General features: G+C 35.9%; 1 protein-coding gene across 5 annotated transcripts in view; it reads left to right on the top strand.

Annotated features, from left to right (window-relative positions):
* The first annotated feature begins 4,158 nt into the window (after positions 1-4,158).
* The window catches only part of LOC149566186 (protease Do-like 9), a 37,002-nt gene continuing 19,447 nt past the window's right edge, over positions 4,159-21,713 (top strand). For 2 of the 5 annotated variants that reach the window (XM_089819602.1, XM_089819600.1), the window contains exons 1-4: positions 4,159-4,436; positions 4,980-5,731; positions 5,821-6,020; positions 6,211-6,391. In XM_089819602.1, coding sequence (XP_089675728.1) covers positions 5,026-5,731; positions 5,821-6,020; positions 6,211-6,391 — 1,087 coding nt within the window. In that variant the 5' untranslated portion in view covers positions 4,159-4,436; positions 4,980-5,025. Of the gene's footprint in view, positions 4,437-4,919; positions 5,732-5,820; positions 6,021-6,210; positions 6,392-21,713 lie in introns of all 5 variants that reach the window. The other 3 variants (XM_089819603.1, XM_089819601.1, XM_089819604.1) reach the window with 2 other exon arrangements.

Here is a 21,713-nt window from a genome sequence, read left to right as displayed (position 1 = left end):
CTCTTATTGACGAAGCGAGTTTCATAGGACCAAAGTTGCTATTAAAAATAGACAATAGACTGTGTTAGGTATTTCCTCAAAATCAACATCCGTGATCTAGTGGTGTCTCCATAATCTTGATAGGCAATCTCACATAGTTTTCACCTGTGATGGACAAGCCTATCTACACATCTCAATCACATGTTAGGACAATGTGGGAGTAGTTCATAATAATTTTTACATTAAAAACATTGTTTCAACAACATGGTAGAAATATACCACAAACACAAACTCATCAAGTATTGCAAAATATATGAAATACAGAGCCACAACAAGAAGACTTACATAGACAAACATGTCAAATTAAATGACAAGGAAGAAATTGACAACTTGATGCACCTATTTTCTACCAATGATTTGGCAAAGTTACATAATAAAAGAATGTCGAGACTATTAAACTATACACTTGCATGATAAGTATGGCGATCAATATGTAACTCAATAGATAATACAATCAATGATGAACAACATGAAAAATAGGCATTGCTTTGCAAGGACAAAACATCATACACATAATGAACATGTGGACACAAGCAGGGCTTGTAAAGGAGCTCTCAATGAAGTGTTTGACATTGTTTACAGTTTGAATTCTAGGCCACCTGATGTTCCAATGTATGTTGGAGCGAGAATTGAAAATTAAAATGGGCCATCGTAGAACCAAAATGAACCTAAACTTGTACTGATAGTTCTTGTATCACTGGGAAGTCAAAGATAAATACCACTCACAATGGCATGGGTTATAACCATACACAAATTGACATTGGAAAAATAGAAAGATGTGGCTTAACATTCACTGCCATATTCAAAGTCAGATCGTTGAACAACCTTTGCATTCAACCAATGTTAACCTTCGAGAGATACTCTAAAATGTAAAACAACCTGTACATAATTATGAGGAAAAAAGAGGAAGTGTGGTGGCAACCACTCTCTTTATAACAAATCAATGTGCAAAACTCTAGCCCATATCTCCCTCATAGTACAATATTATTATATTTACCACAAACGTGAACTCATCAAGTATTGCAAAATATACGAAATACAAAGCCACACCAAGAAGAATTGCATAGACAAACGTGTTGAATTAAGTAAGAAGGAAAAATTTGGCAACTTGATGCACCTATTTTCTACCAATGATTTGGCGAAGTTACATAATAAAAGAATGTCGAGACTGTTAAACTATACGCTTGTAAAATAAGTATGGCGATTGATACATAACTCAATAGACAATACAATCAATGATGAACAACATGAAAAGTAGGCATTGCTTTACAACACATCATGCACACAATGAACATATGGACACAAGCAGGGCTTGTAAAGGAGCTCTTGGTGAAGTGATTGACATTGTTTACAGTTTAGATTGTAGGCCACTTGATGTTCCAATGTATGTTGGAGCGAGGATTGCAAATTAAAAAGGGCCACCATAGAACCAAAATGAACCTAACCTTGTACCGATGGTTCTTGCATCACTGGGAAGTCAAAGATAAATACCACTCACAATGACATGGGTTATAACCATACTTAACATTCACTACCATATCCAAAGTCAGATAGTTGAATAACCTTTGCATTCAACCAATGTTAACATTCGAGAGATACTCTAAAATGTAAAATAATCTGTACATAATTATGAGGAGAAAAGAGGAAGTGTGGCAACAACCACTTTCTTTCTAACAAATCAATGTATGAAACTTTAGCCCATATCTCCCTCACAATACACTATTATTAATTTTTTTTACAGCTAATCTTAGTATCTAATAAACACACTGCTTCTATTATGAAGACATGCCATACAATACAAAAGAATATTCCTTAATATAAAAACAATTATATCCTAAATATTTTAAAATATTTTCTATTTATATCAAGTTTTCTCCTACATCAACTAAATTAAATAAAAAAAAAATTTCTAATAAATACACTCATAAATTTTCCAAACTTATTTCCCATCACCCCTCATGACTTATCTAGCTACACAAAAATATAACACCTTATTGATGCAAGTGTGACTGCATCTTCTTATTAAGAATTATTGACTACCTAGTTAACCCATGACTTATCTAGACACATGTTCACAATTGTGCTTAGAAAACACAAATTTGATACCAACTGCAGATGGAATCAACGTATGGTAACCCAACACTCACATAAAATGCAACATGGATCATCAATACAAACAAGGCATGCAGTCAGGATAATACCATGATGTCCAACTCCAACATTCCAAGCTCTTTACTGGTAGAAAAATAAGAATCAACACTCATAGTAATAACAAACCACAATGAATCCTCTTTTACTAAACCACTTTACATGATCATTCAAGGAATAACTAGTACAAGAAAATTTCTACTTAATAGAATGCATAAGAAATGCACTCAACAGTAAGATACTACAGCAAAAAAAATCCACTTAATACAATAGCTCCTACAGGGGGTGTTGCATTCAATATATGCATAATAATGGTACATTCAATGCTTAGGATTTTGATTAAAGAAATACAACCACTACATGGAAAACATTGTCAACATTCAAAGAGGAATTAAAGGGCATTGTGTATGTCTTATTGACGAAGAGAGTTTCATACGACCAAAGTTGCTATAAAAAATAGATAATAGATCGTGTTAGGTATTTCCACAAAATCAACACCCGCGCTTTAGTGGTGTCTCCATAATCTTGGTAGGCAACCTCACATAGTTTTCACCTATGATGGACAAGCCTATCTACACATCTCAATCACATGTTAGGACAATGTGGGAGTAGTTCACAATAATTTTTACATTAAAAACATTGTTTCAACAACATAGTAGAAATATACCACAAACACAAACTCATCAAGTATTGCAAAATATAAAAAATACAGAGCCACACCAAGAAGACTTGCATAGACAAACATGTCAAATTAAGTGACAAGGAAGAAGTTGACAACTCGATGCACCTATTTTCTACCAATGATTTGGCAAAGTTACATAATAAAAGAATGTCGAGATTGTTAAACTATCCAATTGTGATAAGTATGGTGATCAATACGTAACTTAATAGACAATACAATCAATGATGAACAACATGAAAAATAGGCATTGCTTTGCAAAGGACAACACATCATACACACAATGAACATATGGACACAAGTAGGGCTTGTAAAGGAGCTCTTGGTGAAGTGATTGATATTGTTTACAGTTCGGATTCTAGGCCACTTGATGTTCCAATGTATGTTAGAGCGAGGATTGAAAATTAAAAAGGGCCACCATAGAACCAAAATGAACCTAAACTTGTACCAATAGTTCTTGTATCATTGGGAAGTTGAAGATAAATACCACTCACAATGGCATGGGTTATAACCATACACAAATTGATATTAGAAAAATAGAAAGACGTGGCTTAACATTCACTGTCATATCCAAAGTCAGATCGTTGAACAACCTTTGCATTCAACCAATCTTAACCTTTGAGAGATACTCTAAAATGTAAAACAACCTGTACATAATTATGAGGAAAAAAGAGGAAGTGTGGCGACAACCACTTTCTTTATAACAAATCAATGTACGAAACTCTAGCCTATATTTCCCTCATAGTACAATATTATTAATTTTTTTTTACACCTAATCTTAGTATCCAACAAACACTATTTCTATTATAAAGACATGCCATACAATACAAAAACATATTCCTTAATATAAAAATAATTATATCATATATATTTTAGAACATTTTCTATTTATCTATTTATATAAATTTTCTCCTACATCAACTGAATTAAAAATAAAAATAATAATAATTATAATAAATACACTTATAAAATTTGCAAACTTATTTCCCATAATCCCTCACGACTTATCTAGCTACACAAAAATATAACCCCTTATTGATGAAGTGCGACTACATGTTATTAAGAACCCTTGAGTACCTAGTGAACTTAGGGAGGAGTGGAAAGTGAAAATATCATGCGATTCATACTTTTGAAAGTCCATAGGCTATTTTTAGCCTCGTGAACGTTAAAATATTATCTATCTATCTATCTACCTTTGAAAGCCCGGAGTTCGTGTTTGTATCCACACGTGTAAACAAGCGGCCAACTTGATTCTAGTGCCATTACCTACACCCCATTTCCAAATATTTGAGAAGACCTAAATTAAAATTCGAATCAATGAAAAATGAAAAATGAAAGTACGATCCGCACCTTGATACTTACTGTCAGCTGATATCAGATAGACCTGCAAGCAGATTCATGCGAAAATTTGCCCTCGTCGAAAAAAACATTATTTTGTGTAGTCACTTTTCTGGCACAGGTGCTCTTCTCTTCCGAGGATTTCTGGGAAAACCCTAAAAGGATTGTGAACGGAAGAGAAGAGAAAGAGGAATGCAGCGCACTGGACTTTTCGAGGGCTATTGTTTCTAAGGTAAGATTTTAAAGTATCCGTTTCATACTTCATTTCACTGGCGCTTTCTTTTTGGGTTTTTAAATGGGGATTTTGGGAATTATAGCATGAGTTAGGAGTGAAGTGAAGTGAATTTTTGTGTGACTTAACTGCATTGTAGCTGGGCATTTTGTTCCTATGCTTGCTACTTCGTGAGCTGCATTGTAGGCAATATAAATCCTACAGCACAATCTAGGGTTTGCATGATTGGTAATTTTTGCCGGTTTAAAGTTAGGGTGACTGCTACTTCTTTATTTTTATTTTTATAGAAACCTGAAATGGAGAACCAATGACCTAGTGGGGTAGTTTGAATTGGGAAGTCATTCTATTTTTATGAGAAATGAAATCTTGTTTTTATATCTAAAACATTTGATAAAACATTTTAAGATATTTTTAATATTTAGCAGTGTTTCGAGAATAAGTGGTAAAGCATCTTGATACTTGGTTGCATTTACGCATGCTTAGTGAAGGAGTTTGATATCCACAGGGGACACTTGCCTTATACTTTCTGTATCGTGAACTTAGGATTAAAAGATCTGCGAAACTGGGCGAATTTGGAAGTCTTTAGAGGATGGAAAAAGTGCCTGTAAAGAGGGGCCGGGGAAGGCCTCCAAAGACGCCGAAGAGAGGTCGAGGAAGGCCTCCAAAGAAGGATAAACTTGGAGGAGATGTAGTTATGGGCAGCTCCCCTTCGAACTCCCCAGAATTTGAGAATGGTAACAATACCGGCAAGAGCAGTCCTGGAGAGGATTTTCCCAACGGCAATATTGATATTGTAGTTAGTGTAAAACGTCGCGGAAGACCAAGGAAGCACCCCCTGGATTTGAATTCTTCGCCAAGTTTGAGTAAAGTCGAGAATGCAGATGCCAACGGCCTGAAGAGACTGAAGAGCGAACGTCTTCGGGATATGTCGCCCACACGGAGAAGTAGAGGGTATTTTCAAAGCTTATCCCAGACCCATATTGCCGTTCTTCCGGATATGGGTGATGTAATAAGGCAAAATTCTACTGCCGAGATACCTGAGGACGTCAAAGGTTCGCCATCAATGAATGCTGTAGTCAAAGTCTTTTGCGTGCACACTGAACCAAATTTTTCACTTCCATGGCAACGCAAGCGTCAGTTCAGCTCCAATAGCAGCGGATTTATTATTGGTGGTCGCAGAGTACTTACCAATGCTCACTCTGTAGAGCACCATACACAAGTGAAGCTGAAGAAGCGGGGATCAGATACTAAATATCTGGCTACCGTGCTTGCAATAGGGACCGAATGTGACATTGGTAAGTGCACAACTATTATATTTACTTGTGAGAATCAGCCCCATCATTCAGTCAACTATTGACAAATGCATTTTGTTTGATTTTGGCAGCATTGTTAACTGTTCATGATGATGAATTTTGGGAAGAAGTGACTCCTGTGCAATTTGGAGCTCTGCCATCTTTGCAGGATGCTGTCACTGTTGTAGGTTATCCAATTGGCGGTGACACAATTTCTGTGACTAGTGGAGTTGTGTCACGCATTGAAGTTCTTTCCTATGTACATGGATCCACAGAACTACTAGGAGTGCAGGTGACTTTTTGAATGTCTCATTTGCTATAAGGATTTGTGTACACATCTGCAACACCAGGACTTAATAGTAATTGTGTTTTGGCATTTTGCTCACCCGAATGGACATTTAAAGAAATATGTGTAGAAGGGGATAGAACTGCATTTAGAAATGTTTGATAGGTTGATGTCCCAATTGAATAAATTATTTCAGATTGATGCTGCGATAAATGCTGGAAATTCTGGCGGACCTGCTTTCAATGGCACAGGCGAGTGTGTGGGAATAGCATTTCAGTCTCTCAAACACGAAGACGCAGAAAATATTGGATACGTTATACCGACTCCTGTGATAACACACTTCATCACTGATTATGAGCGTTCAGGAGATTACACAGGTTTGTACTTTTCATCTTATGAATTATTTGTGAAAATTTCTGGTCTGTTTGTAATGTCTTTGTAATTGTGCTGGAGACTTTTCTTCTGGTTTCTCTTTGTTCGCTTTTTATTTTGATCCTCGAGGACAACACAAACTACAACATTAAGAACAAACCTTTCGTCAAAGAAAGAACGGTAAGCTCTATTTTAACAAAAAAGTAAACGGAAAATATAGACTTTTTTCTCTGGAGATGATTGTGGCTTTATACAGGACACACAATTTGATCCTTTGATTTGTAGAATGCAATGCAAAGAAAACTAAAAGCTACCTTATGTTTTGGTTCTTGGGAATGATTACAAGGTTGATACAGGTCTTCAACACATAGAAGAGAGAGTTTAATATTTCATGACGAACACAAAGTACCTAATCGTTAACAGCTGAACTCAAGCACTGTCTGGCCAAAGTGCAAAGACTAGAAATCTAAATAGAGATACAGATTTTTATCCTTGAAATTTGAAATTCAAACACAAACGTAAAAGTTCTTTTATTTGTCTGCAAAGGTGGCAATCTGGGAGCATATAATTTTTTATTTTAAGGTTTTTTTACCATCCGTCCCCCTACAATTTATTATTTTCTTGTGCATCAGTGGTGGTCTTATCGTTACTCTGTGACACACAAGTATTAGTGGCCAAATTGAAACTGGGTATGGGTAAGCAGGTATGATATGTTGGTATGACAGCCATACTTGAAGCCTTGGGTATGTTTGTAGAAACTTAAAATACATATAAATAATGTTGAAATGGAACCTTTTGGGTGGAAAATTTATATTCACCTTTCTAGTTAAAAAAGAGAGAATACTTTGGTGGACTATGAGCATTGTAGAAGGGGCATGCGATGCCCAGACTTCAAAGCCAGATTAAATTATTAGTTTATTAAGGCAGTTAAAAGAAGACCCCATTTAGGGGCAGCTGCTTTAGGACAAGCGGGGATTACTTTTTAATAAGTTGCCACTAAATTCAGTAGCTGCTAAAAGAATCAGAGATGCTAAACAAAACAAACCATATCAGCATTAAAAGACAAACATATACCAAATAAAGAAATTACTAAAGGTACAAAAGGAGCACTTGGATCAATAATTCTAATCCCTTATGATTCAAAATAATAAAAAGTCAATTGATATATGATTTTGATTTTGATTTGATTGATAAATGTGATTGTGTTAATTAAGTCATTGCCATTTTGATGTTGTAATCTACACTAGTCATTTACCTCTATTTTGATATTGTTGCATATTATAGCAACTCTAGTAATGATTGTATTCAATTCATTGCAATATGAGATTAAATTAACTTTGATATGTTAAAATTTGGAAAAAGTAACATAACAAATTAATATAAAAAAATAAATTAATATGTTAAGTGTTACATAGAAGATAATTTCCACAGCAAGTCAAATTGTGATATTGCTATTAGGATTTAACTGTGTGATTTTTGAGTCAAACTCATATTGATTCAATATGAATCCATCTGTCATGAGAATAAATGGAACACTTAGCACTCATTGGATCTATTTATTTTATGAAATAGATTACACAACTAGATATGCTTGTTTAAAATTAAATTATGATATCAATCTATGCATAACCTAAATATATATATATATATATATATATATATATATATATATATATATATATATATATTGTAATGCCCTTTTGGAAGATTTCTTATTTGTGCCTTTAAACAATAGTTCCACTCAGAATGATAGTTGCATTATATATTTATATTAAGATTCAAAGTTATGAAATATTTCTAGAAATATAAGTTATTTTTGTTTTTAGTTGTGATTTTTCCTCCAAATTGCATCAATATCGATTGTATGAATGTCTCTAATTTTGGTCAAATTATGGGTTTTTTGTCCATTAACTTGATAGGAGAAGCTAAGGGTTTTTATCCTTAAAATCTATATGTGAATCTTGGAGTGGCTTAGTCATCTTTGGTTGCATCACTCAGTTGGAATATGTCATACTTTGGTTGTATGACTCACTTGGAGTATGTCATAATACTCACAATTGATTGATGCTTTCTTCCCCTTTTGGATTTCCTTATTTCATTTTTTTCATTTTATAGTTGTGATTTTTCACATGCCCCTTAACTTTTGATTAAAATACAAATGCCCCTTAACTTTTGATTAAAATACAATAAAATTTAATATGTTATATATGTATGTATGTATGTATGTATGTATGCATGTATATATATGCATGTATATATTATAAGTTCCAAAAAGGGGAGACAAAAATATTTTTAAAAAATTCTTTGAAACATGAAACATATTACAACATGCCTTAGATAGATATACCTTCCCTGCATGTGGTGAGGTCTCTCTCTTAAAGCTTTCACTTCTAGTTTTAAAGAAAAAATGCATCAACTTTCAATAAACTATGTTTTATGAAATGAGGCTAAAGAGGTCAAGTCTTCACTCCAAGATAGAATTCTGACAATTTTAGGAGTCTTTTGTGTTTTTTAAAATGTTAGAAGAAATGTATTTTTGTTCTTTTTGGACCATTGCATATGGGTTTACTTGGGTTTGCCTAGGTTCCCACAGGTCATTCCTTTTTAGGGCGGCCTTGGGTGAAGGCAAAGCCATCTTCACTTTGGGTGAACGCAAAGCCGTCTTTGCCTTTGGGGCTGGGACCATATGGTAATCCTAGGGGTTGTAGGGTGGGGCATGTGGAACTAGCAAAATAGGTAGTATTTAGATAAAGTGAACATCTAAAAAGGTGTTGCAACTTGAAAATGTTAGACATTTCATATTACAAAAGTACAAATACATTTTGTATGATTAAAGGTCAGTAAAATTTGAATGATCATATGATGCAACCTTAAAGCAAACAACTTCTAAAAAACCACTGAATAATTTAAGTGGCTAATGGTATTTGCTAAATTATTGTTGACATTAAGTTTAAGATAAACCATTTATTAAGTTAAAGGTTTTTTCAAGTTGACTTGTTTTTATTTAGTTTATATTTAGCTTGAGTTTTATTGTGTTATATCTTTAATATAATTCTTACTAATAATTTATCGTTGTTTTTTTTAATAGTTAAAGAGCTGGATAGGGCCAGCTACCTTTATATCAATAGAAAAATAAAGAAGTATATTATCTGCAAAAATCCCCAAGTAGTGACTATTTCATACCATTTACACTTATTATACCAGCACCCAAAACACTATAGCCCACCTGTATTTGTAGACCTTCCATGAAAACAATAATTTATCATTATTAATTTTAATTAGTTTTTTAGTTTCTAGTTTTTAATTTGAAATTAGAATGTTAAAAAAATTTAAATTTTATTTTCTATTCAGACCAAGTCATGATTTTTTCTCCCCTTGAATTTTATCAATTAACTAGCTTGTTTTGAATACTCTTCATTGAATTTGAACTTGAACCTTGTGACTTAGCCATAAAGAGTGTACACACAATGGTTGGATTATAAATCAGAAACATGATGCAGTAGAAGTAAATCTAATAATTGAAAGTTGCATACAGAGCTGCTACACCTACATCAATGATGCCTACAATACAAAGTTCAATAAATTGCCATTTTCTATCCAGTTTCCTAAATCAACAAACAAGACAATACACAGGCTGAACAATAATTTTAGCAGCAAGAAGCAAGATTAATGACATGGTGGTGCTAAAGTCTTGGATTGATAAAGGGAGAAATCACGAAGTCACAGAATTTGCTAGTTTGTTCTTATTGGGGTAAATAGGGGTATTGCCCAACTAGTTTCACTATTAGATTGTCTTCATTCATTATCATTTAAGTTGACCTAGGGTACACATCAGATAGTTTTCACTTTATGCCTCATATCATAAGATTAAGACGCTTGTCATAACCTTAACATATTTTGTGTCTTAATTTGCGTTATGGAATGTGTTCTCATTGTATATTTGCATTTATTTTTAGGAGTATACATTATTCTTGTCATATTGATCTTCTCATCTCATTGTGCTTTCCATTAGGCCTTTAGATTTTGGGTGGCCTTCCCAATGGTTAACTCTTATATGGTATTAGATCAAGTTGGATGCCTTCGGTTAGTCTCTCGAGAGATTTTGAGTGAGACTCTGGTAGATCATGAAATGTTGAGTATTTTCTTCTCTTGCATCTTAATGATGATATGGGGAATATATGAAACTTGATTTTTTCTATTTGTGGCTTTGTATTGCAAGTTTATTTTGGAGCGAGCTTGTACAAATCTAAGCTTAATATTGAGTTTAGGGTGCCTAAAAAGTCAGATCTGGCTTTTATTTCTTTAAATTTGGCTACCATATAATATCCTAACAAATAGGGTCCATTTGGTTGTTGGAATACTATTTGAGAATTGGCATTCCAAATCGTGGATTTGGGATTCTGGAACTTGAAATCCAGATTACAGTTTTGGGAAATTTAGTTTGGGACCATTTGCTTCAAACTCAAAATTATTTGATATTCTGAATTTAGTGTTCTGGACCTGTTTGGTTCTAACACAGATTCCAAAGAGAAAAGAACAGTCTAGAAATAGTTTTTACATCTCAATCAAAGATCAGTGTATTCAACTATATCTTCCACTTTAATAAATTTAAAAACTATGATGAATTTGGATATCATAGCTATTGCTGAGTTCACACTTTTTAACTCAGCAATACTATTTTAAATGGCACATAAATTGTTTTATGAAAATTTATATCCCCCACACCCACATCTCCACATCAACACAGACCCCTCCAACAAACGCTAGCAACTTTGTTCTTTTAGATCCCCAAAATAGTTCTCAAACTGAGTGTGAAAACTTTGAAATACCCACAGATCATTCATGTCTGATATGAAGCTCTGGAAAGGGTTGAGAGTAATTGCCTGGAAGAGTTCAGTGGATCCGGCACCTGGGCCTTTCTCTCCCCAATTGATTCCATCTCCAAGAAAGACAGACTTTGTTCTCTTGTATAAAAATGGTGTTTCTTATTACAGCTCGAGAGACTGGACTGGAAAATATTACTCCACTATGCAGCAAGCAGTATCTGATATGTACATTGAGACAAAATTGATAGTTTTTTCTCCGAAAAATATGTACTTACGATATGATATTACACCCCAAGCTTGTTCGACAACAATGGTGAGGGCTGCTATGAGCTTTAAGGGTGAGCTTACGCTCTACTTTTTGATTAATAAATTATAATAGATGGAACCAAGTTTAGAAGCTGCCTCATTCAAATTGTGCCATGTATGGTGTATGTGGGGCTTACAGAGTTTGTGTCACCCAAGCCAATATTCAGATGTGTAGGTGCAGTATGGATGGTTATGAGTTGATAAATGCCTTCCTGCTGTGTCGATGTATTGTTGTTGTCCTCCATGTGAGGCCTTGATGCCCTTGTAGAACCTACAAGTGACTTAGTCTGTAATGGCCTGAACCAATAGGCCACTAAACAAAACCCTAAATTTAATACACTGCTAAAATATATTGCTGAAATAAAAGAAATAATAGTGCCAATGTATTCCTTCAATGAAAACCAAATGTTTTTACAAATGATATGACAAATTTCAGCACCAAAACATTATGACATAGCACATTACAGAGAAACCCTAACTGGCTGTATACAATTGAGAACTTGCTGCAACTACAGATTGAAATGAAGAACCTGGATTGATCAAATGGTGGAGACTGAATGCTGAAGATGATATGGTGAAAGTGCAACTCCACTGGAAACTCCAAACTAGCAATTAAGCACAAGTGAAAGGACTGAAAATCCTTCCCACAGCTGCAATAATTCAAGTGATCTTTCACACCCTCAAAATTGCATACCAACTGAGAGTTTTCGTTCTCAATGGCCGATTGTGACTACTTGCAGAAACCCTAGGCTCCACAACGCACATAAACAAAAATCAATAATAAATCTCGATGATAGGCAATGAGCCCTCAATGCCTATTTATTTATTTTTTTCTCGATAGGTCGGCCTCCTTTTTATTTATTCATCGCTTCTTCCAGCAACCTCTAGAAGATTATCACTTTATTGAGTTAATTAAATATAAAGTTATCTTGTAGTATATTTTTATTGATAACGTTATAAATAATTTAACTCTTCCAAAAAAACGGGGACATTACAGGTCTGCCCCTCCTAAAATTGCTTGGCCTCAAGCAATCTTAATGCTGGATGCTACAAAATCACTTCTCCCTCCTAAGTAGCATCTTCAACAGGTAAATCTTTCCACTTAACTAGATTCTCTTTGATTACTCTCCTACGAAGCTGCTTCTCTCTACTATCCAGAATGGATTCTGGCACTAAGATCAATTTCCCCTCATCATCCAAGGGAGGTAATACTGTAGAAGGCATCACATTCTGACCCAACGCCTTTTTGAGGCGTGATACATGAAACACATTGTGCACTCTACTATCCGTGGGAAGCTCCAACTCATAAGCCACCTCACCAACTCGTTTGATGATCTTGAATGGTCCATAGTAGCGTGGCTTGAGTTTCTCTGCCCCACTCTTCTTGAGAGTGGACTGCTTATATGGCTGCAACATGAGGTAAACCATATCATTTACCTCAAAACTATGCTCAGTCCTCTTCTTGTCTACATATTGCTTTTGCTGGTTCTGAGCTCTAGCAATGTTGTCTCTGAGAGTAGCAACTATATCCTTGCTTTCCTGTAATAGTTCACCTGCACGGGGTACTCGACTGTCTCCCAACAATAAATCTAAGAAATTAGGTGCTTCATAACCATAAAGTACCATGAAGGGTGTCATTTGTATAGTCATATGATATGTAGTATTGTAACAATACTCACAGAGATATATCCATCTGACCCAAGCTTGCTGTTGATCTGCCACATAATTCTTCAAATACCCTTCCACCCATTTGTTTACAATCTCTGTTTGACCATCAATCTGTGGGTGATAACTGGTACTAGGTGTAAGCTCAGTGCCACACAACCGAAATATCTCTTGCCAAAAGTGACTCATGAAGCGACTGTCTCTGTCACTCACAATGCTCCGAGGCAAATCTTGTAATCTAAAAATCTCCCCGAAGAAGACCTCTGCCACCTGAGTTGCTGAGTATGTAGTAGCGATAGGGAAGAAGTGAGCATATTTTGTCAGCCTATCCACCACCACATAGATACAATCACGCCCCTGGGCCCTAGGCAAGCCCGTAATAAAATCCATAAAGATGCACTCCCACTCCCTGTCAGGAATAGGAAGTGGTTGTAGGAGCCCTGCTGGATAAGTTTGCTCTTGTTTGTTCTGCTGGCAAACATGACACTCATGCACATACTGCAAAACATTAGCCTCAAGTCCTTTCCAAGTGAATCGTTCCTGTACTAACTTGTAAGTCTTGAAATACCCAGGATGGCCTACTGTAGGTGAATTATGGAATGCTCTAAAAATCAATTGCTTCACTTTCGATCCTGGGACTAAGTAAATCCTGTTCTTGTAAATGATCAAATCATCTATGAGAGTGTATCTGGTGTCGATTGTTGTCCCCTCCACTATAGAAGAGGCCCACGTGTCTTTGGCATATTCTGCTACAATCAAGTGTCGCCAATCCTCTGATATCTGAATCATAGAAGTGAGGTGTGGCCAACGGGATAAAGCATCTGCAGCAATATTCTATGTCCCCTTAACATATGTGATATCAAAATCATATGCCTGTAACTTGCTCACCCACTTCTGCTGACGATCATTCAGGTCCCGCTGTCCCAAAAAGTGCTTCAAACTATTATGATCAGTTTTAATACAAAATTTGCTGCCCACAAGGTACTGTCTGAATTTGGCCAAGGCATGCATGATGGCCAACATCTCCTTATCATATATACTGAATGATCTCTAAGCCCCTCTGAGTTTCCTACTCTCATAGGCTATAGGATGCCTGTCCTGCATGAGTACAACACCAACTCCCTCTCCAGAAGCATCACATTGAAGCTCAAATGGCTTTGTGAAATCAGGCAATGCTAATACTGGGCATGTAGTCATTATTTCCTTGAACCACATAAAACACTCTTGTGCCTCCCGAGTTCACACAAATGCCCCTTTCTTCAGCAAATCTGTCATGGGCGCTGCATGTCGTGAGTAGCCACTAACAAACCTGCGATAGAATCCAGATAGAGCAAGGAACCCTCTTAATTGTGTAAGGTTCTCTGGTGGTGGCCAATCAACAATAGCACGGATCTTTTCAGGATCCATTCGCACTCCTTCCGCACTAATGATGTGTCCAAGATACAACAATTTTGTCGTCCCCAAATCACATTTGGACTCCTTGGCATACAAGGACTCGCTCTGTAAAATGCTTAATACTGTCTCCAAGTGCTCTAAATGTTCCTGCCATGTCCTGCTATAGATCAAAATATCATCAAAGAACACTAGCACAAATTTCCTCAACTGATGGTGGAAGACCTTGTTCATAGTGGATTGAAAAGTGGCAGGTGCATTAGTCAAACCAAAAGGCATGACTACAAACTCGAAATGCCCATAATGACATCTGAAAGTAGTTTTTTCAATACCCTGCTCTCGAACTCTGATCTGGTGATAGCCTGATCTCAAATCAATTTTTGTGAAATAACAAGCCCCATGCAATTTGTCTATCAGCTCATCGATGCGTGGGATGGGATGCTTGTTCTTTATAGTTCTCTTATTCAACACCCTATAATCAATACACATTCATAGAGTTCCATCCTTCTTTTTTACCAAAACAACAGAAGATGCAAAAGGTGACTTACTTGGTCTGATGTGTCCCATTGCTAGCAACTCGTTGATGGTCCTCTTGATCTCATCTTTGAGTCCTTTTGGGTGCCAGTATGGTGTGATCATGACAGGCTTAGCGCCTTCCTCCAACTCGATAATGTGCTCAATACCTCTGTCTGGTGGCCTGCCTGGTGGAATCTCACTGAATACCTTCCCACACTTGATTCTCAATTTTTGAATATCTGGATGATATTCAGTCTTATGTTGCTCCCCTTGGGTAGGCATCAAGGCACATATTGCTGCCCACTCTATATTATTATGCCTGGTTAATCTCTCCAACCGCCTAAATGAGATAGTCCTAACATCACCATTACGGATAGCCTTCAGCACATGAGTCCTGCCATCCACCACGAATCGTATCTCCATATCCTCCAATCTCAGGGTAACCTCCTTCAAAGAATGTAGCCATTGCATCCCAAGTACTATGTCCATATCACCCATGTTGACCACATGATAGTCCGCCTTAAACTCATAGTTGTTCAGGCGCAAAGGAAGATCTCGCACCATCCTATCACAACGAAGAGTATTTCCATCAGCTACCTTAACTCTCAGTCCCTCGAACTCCTCAGTAATGAGTCCACGCCTCTCCACAAATCGTGCATCAATGAAATTATGCATGGCACTTGTATCCAACAGAGTAATAATCTTTTGTCCTGCCAAGACTCCTCGAAATCTGAAAGATCCCTCACTTTGAATACTAGACAGACGTGCCTCCTGTAAATGTATCTTTGGAGCCTCTTTTTTCTCAGCACTATCTACCTCTTGTTCACCCTCTACCTCATCAGGATCCTCATCATGGTGCTCTGAGATGTCTGAATCTGAACCTTCATAATAAGCCCACATCACCCGGTTAGCCTTCCCCTTAGGCTTCATAGGACAATCAAGGCCAAACTCATAGGGACCTTTGCAAAAGAAGCATAGCTTCTTCCTACGTAAGTCATTAAGTGTTTCCTTATCCCAAGGTGCAGCTAGCTTGTCTTTTGAGTCACTAACCTTCTCTTTACCCTTGCTGAATTCCCCTTTGGTATCTCTAAATGATGAAGAACCCTTTGAACTAAACCGGTTTGCTGGAACTGCAAGTTCCATACTGCGGGCTTTCTTCATGGCTTCCTGTAATGTAGGAGGATCGAAGGCCTTTACCCACCCCTTGAGTGGTTCAGTTAATCCCTCTATGAATAAAATGACTAGCCTCCTTTTTGAAATGTCAGGCACCATCACTGCCAGCTTCTGGAAGTCATTGATAAATTGTTCTTAACCTCTTGACTGTCTCAACTGGGCTAACTCCCGGAAATAAACTTCAGGATTTTTTTTATCAAACCTTTCTATCAATCTACCCACAAACTCTTGATAAGTGGTTACCTGATTGTGTTGCAATGTGATCATGCCATGTGTCCACCAATCATGTGCTGCCCCATCTAAGTGTAAAGTGGCATACTTGAGTGCTTCAAATTCTGTCATCGTTTTCAAAGATAGGAAAGTATCCACCTTACGAATTCAAGCACGAGCAGTCATTTTTCCACTGCCATCAAATGTGGGTAATACCAACTTGTTGGTGACCTGTTGCAACTCACTATGTTTACCTACTTGCTTCTGCCTGACAACTCTATAGTTCAGGTACCTGTCAAATGTCCATCCATCCTGTACATATTCTGGTAATGAATCCCACTAATTCCTCGCTTGTCGGAGTTCATCTACAATATCTGTTACCATAGCATCAGGTGTGTGTACTGGAGTTTCTTCTCTGAATGTAGGATGTGTGGGTCTGTCAGCTGTTTTAGATCGTGTCCTATGTTGTGATCCTGCTATGCTCTTGTCATCTTGGTCATTATTATGATTATTCCTCCTATTTTCCCCAATCAAATGTTGCATCATAACCATCATTGCTTGTGTACATGCCTCTATTGACTGTAGAAGCCTCTCCTGTTGCTGTAAAGTCTCATCATCTCGCACACTTCTGGATGGGCTTTGAGAATGTCTCTCAGCCATATTCTCAGTTATGTTGGTTCTTTTGTAAACTAAATTAAATGGTGGCTGGGTAACCCTATCAGGCTGGCAGGAAACCGCTCTGATACCATTGTAATGGCCCGAACCAATAGGCCACCAAACAAAACCCAAAATTTAATACACTGCTAAAATATATTGCTGAAATAAAAGAAATAATAGTGCCAATGTATTCCTTCAATGAAAACCAAATGTTTTTACAAATGATATGGCAAATTTCAGCACCAAAACATTATGACATAGCACATTACAGAGAAACCCTAACTGGCTGTATACAATTGAGAACTTGTTGCAACTACAGATTGAAATGAAGAACCTGGATTGATCAAATGGTGGAGATTGAATGCTGAAGATGATATGGTGAAAGTGCAACTCCACTGGAAACTCCAAACTAGCAATTAAGCACAAGTGAAAGGATTGAAATATCCTTCCCACAGCTGCAATAATTCAGGTGATCTTTCGCACCCTCAAAATTGCATACCAATTGAGAGTTTTCGTTCTCAATGGCCGATTGTGACTACTTGCAGAAACCCTAGGTTCCACAACGCACATAAGCAAAAATCAATAATAAATCTCGATGATAGGCAATGAGCCCTCAATGCCTATTTATTTATTTTTTTCTCGATAGGTCGGCCTCCTTTTTTTTTATTCATCGCTTCTTCTAGCAACCTCTAGAAGATTATCACTTTATCGAGTTAATTAAATATAAAGTTATCTTGTAATATATTTTTATTGATAAATTTATAAATAATTTAACTCTTCCAAAAAAGGGGACATTACATAGTCGCTCTCTAACTTGTCCTTTCCCTCTGTAGGCAATGTCACTCGATAGCCTTCTCATTGCTATCCCACAACTAAACCCTCATAGATCGATCTGTAAAGCCGTCAATCAAAAGCAACAGAAGAGAGGTCGATCCATTGTATTTCAATAACAACAATGGTTATTGAGGTGGAGAGACTCAAAAATGGATTTAAAACCTAATTAAATCACACTATTCCAAATAACAACTATTTTGAGGGAATTTGGAATCCTCGTTTTGGGGGTCAAATGGGGATACCAAATCCATATTTCTCTGAATTCCAATTCTGCTTTTGTGCACCCATACAACAGATTTGAAATTTTCAAGGATTGGGCATGCCAATTCTTGTCTAATTCTAGCAACCAAACGGGGCCATAAGGATTCAAAGCCCAAATTCGGTGAAGAACTTTTTATTGGAGCATTGTGAGCCCAAACACATGTTATTGTGTTTAGAAGGTCCAAAAACCCTTATTTTCATATAAAATGTGTTTATTTTTAACAATTTGATATTTGACCATTTCATTTTTTGTTAAGAGAGTTTGCAAACAAGATATTACTTGGAAGGCTGGCTTTGTGGACTTGTCAATGATGTGGAGTTCATTTTAAAATTTTGCAGTTGATAAAAGTTAATTGTTGATTGAATTCATATCTTGATTTTGGGTTTTGAGTTTCGCGATTCTTGTGTTGCTTGAAAGGTAATAAGGAACTCCCATCATGAAAATTTCTAGTTTTAACCCTATAATGGGGTAAATGGGAGGCACCCCACTACAAATATAGGAAGAATGCCAAGATTCCTCCACAAGGGAAACTTGATTGGTACAAAGGTGAAAAACCAATGCGTGATCTTCTTGGGTGTAAGGATGCTTGAAATTTTGTCTCGATCAATGCTTAAATGCTATGAAAGTACATCTCCCCCTTGATGACTAAACTCCACTATCTTCAATAAAGAAAGAATCTAGATCTAGATGAAGAAATGCGTGATGGATGATTGATTGGATGAAGAAGAATGCCTTGGTTAGTTGCTTGGAAACTCCTTGAACGTACTTGTTTGAACGTTTGAGAATGAATGCTCCTAAATATTGTGGATCTTGTGTGTAGAGTGGATGATAATGGATAACCTGTACATAGAATGGATGATCAAATGAAGTTAGCAAGCCTCTTTTTATAATAAATTCAGGATCAAAATTGAAAGGGTTGACTACACAGGGCATGAAAAGATTAATATTTTGCATTAGACCCGGGTTGAGGTCAAAAATTACCTCTCGGGTTTAGGTTGCCTCAACCTCAACCCAAATGTGTTGACTTCCAAGAAAAGTTCTTGGATTCAAGAAATATTGCAAGTTTAGGAGAAATATACAATGAGATATACAAGAAAAATGATCAAAAATACATTTAAAACCTAATTTTGTGATTGGAGGAATAAATATAGAAATTGATGTCAACTTAGAGTTTTGAGCAAGATTGTAGGAAGAAAAAGGACATTGATTTAAGTTATTAAATTCAATAAGAGATCCTACACTAAGGAGGGCTAAAAGAACCTGCAAAGCAAGTGTACACTTTTTAAGGTGGTACAAACTTGAAGTACTTTCTATTCAAAATTTCCCCTATTTATGTTGGATGATTACTCAGACATACTTATTAGAATATTAAAATATTTCTTTAATGGTCATCCTAGTATAATCTTTAGTTTATTAGGTAGTTTCTATTTTTGTCTTTAGTTCATGATTATTTCATTTAGATACATTGTCTGTGTATCTATATGAGGAGTGTTGTCTCCTCTATTTGATACAACAACATTGATTTGCCATAACATGGCATTAGAGCTAGTTAATGGGATTTTATAACCAAAATTTTGAAGAAAAATTCAAGCCTCTTATGTTTTGGATTTTTTTCCAAAAAAATGTTTTTTGAAATAAAAATTATTAGAAGTATGTTATGAAAAAATTTTTGGTTTGTCTTCGAAGATTTTTGCTGAAAAACACAAAGCTTGATCGAGAGTTTTGATTGTGTTATTTCTCGGTGTGAGCAAAAGTCTCTAATTTTTCGAATTTTTCGAAGGTTGCATGTACTTGCATGTGCTTTTTGTGAATTGCATGTTCTCACATGTGCTGTTTTACCATGCAAAGTCTCATGTTTTGCTGCATGAAGGTTTATTGGGTGGCTTTGTACTTTTTCTTCAAAGATTATCTATTGGTTTTATAAATTGTCTAAAAAATTATCTGATGGGTTTTCATAAAGTTTTCCCTTGAAAATTTTCTGATTTCTTGCTTTGAGCAAAAGTCTCTAATTTTTCAAAGGTTACATGTACTTGCATGTGCTTTTCGTGAGTTGCATGTGTTGTTTTACCATGCAAAATCTCATGTTTTGCCTTGTGAAGGTTTATTTGGTGGGTTTGTAATTTCTTTTCAAAAATTATTTTTTGGGTTTATAAAGTTTTTCTCAAAAATTATCTGATGGGTTTTTACAAATTTTTCCCTTGAAATTATTTTAATGGGTTTTAATAAATTTTCCTCACAAATTTTCCGTTTGATTTTACCTTAACCTCAAAATGATGCTTTGTATGCTGATTTGTGTCCCAATTTTTGTTGTTTGGTTTTGATCGATTTTTCACCTCAAAAATTGTGTCTAGTTTTTTCCAATTTTCTCCTTAAAAAATGTGGCTTTTTGTAGTATTTTTGGGACATCACGCTCATTTGCAAAGTTTGGATGGTGTGTCGATTTTTCCTCAAAGTCATGCTTGCTATTCTCAACATTTTTCTTTGTCACCAGGGACAAGCAACTCCGTCATCCAACATCAGGTGGGATGTTTTGTGATGATTTCTTGTTAGATGTTTTGCTGATTTTGAGAGGGTTAGTGGTAGACTCATCTTGGTGGTAGAGTCGGTGACAAGCTATTGTCTCGTTTTGTAAAGCTTTTTGGAGAAGGGAGCATCCTTCGGTGTTCTTTTGTGGACAGATTTTCGCTTCTTGGTCATTAACATTTTGCAGATCCAGGGAGGGTCTCAACAGTAGCAAAATGTTTTGAAGAATTTTTGAGTAAAAGACAACAATTAGATGATGACAATTAAGTGAGGGTATTAGAATATTAGAATATTTCTTTAATGTTCATCTTATTTAATCTTTAGTTTATTAGATAGTTTCTATTTTTGTCTTTAGTTCACAATTGTTTCATTTAGAAACATTGTCTTTGTAAATCTATACAAGGAGATTCTTCTCCTCTATTTAATACAACAACATTGATTTACCATAGCAATGCTGGTACTTGGGAAGGTTTTGTTTCTATCAAGTTACTTCATTTTAATCATGTTCTATATATTGATCTCTTATTTATAATTTGAATGTATAATTTTTTTATCTTGGCGTTTTCTATTCATTGTTCTTTGTGATGATTTTGCAAACCTTTTACCTTTGCCTATCTTTATGAACTCCTACTTTATCTTGACTCACCTTGGAAGAAATCAGTTTAGGGGATTAATATTAAATAAAAATAATGATCATATCATAGGATTGATTTGTATGGTGGTTGTGGTGTTGATATTCTTTTGGAGAATCTTGGGGACTCCCATATCTCTCCATTAGCAAATGATTTTGTTGCAAATTTCCTCATTCTCCTTGATGATGATACTTTAGAACAACTTGAATAAAGTAATATCTTGAATTTTTATTTCACAAAGATACTTCTTTTCTTGCTTCATCTATTGTGGTAGAATAATCATCTATTGTTGGTCTTGATGATACTCGTGTGGTTACACTGTAGCTTCTTG

This window comes from Cupressus sempervirens, chromosome 3, assembly GCF_028749045.1.
Source record: "Cupressus sempervirens isolate cs-2001-9-10 chromosome 3, ASM2874904v1, whole genome shotgun sequence".
Classification (NCBI taxonomy): domain Eukaryota; kingdom Viridiplantae; phylum Streptophyta; class Pinopsida; order Cupressales; family Cupressaceae; genus Cupressus; species Cupressus sempervirens.
The sequence above is the reverse complement of the archived record's forward strand: the minus strand, read 5'-3'. Positions and strand labels throughout refer to the sequence as shown.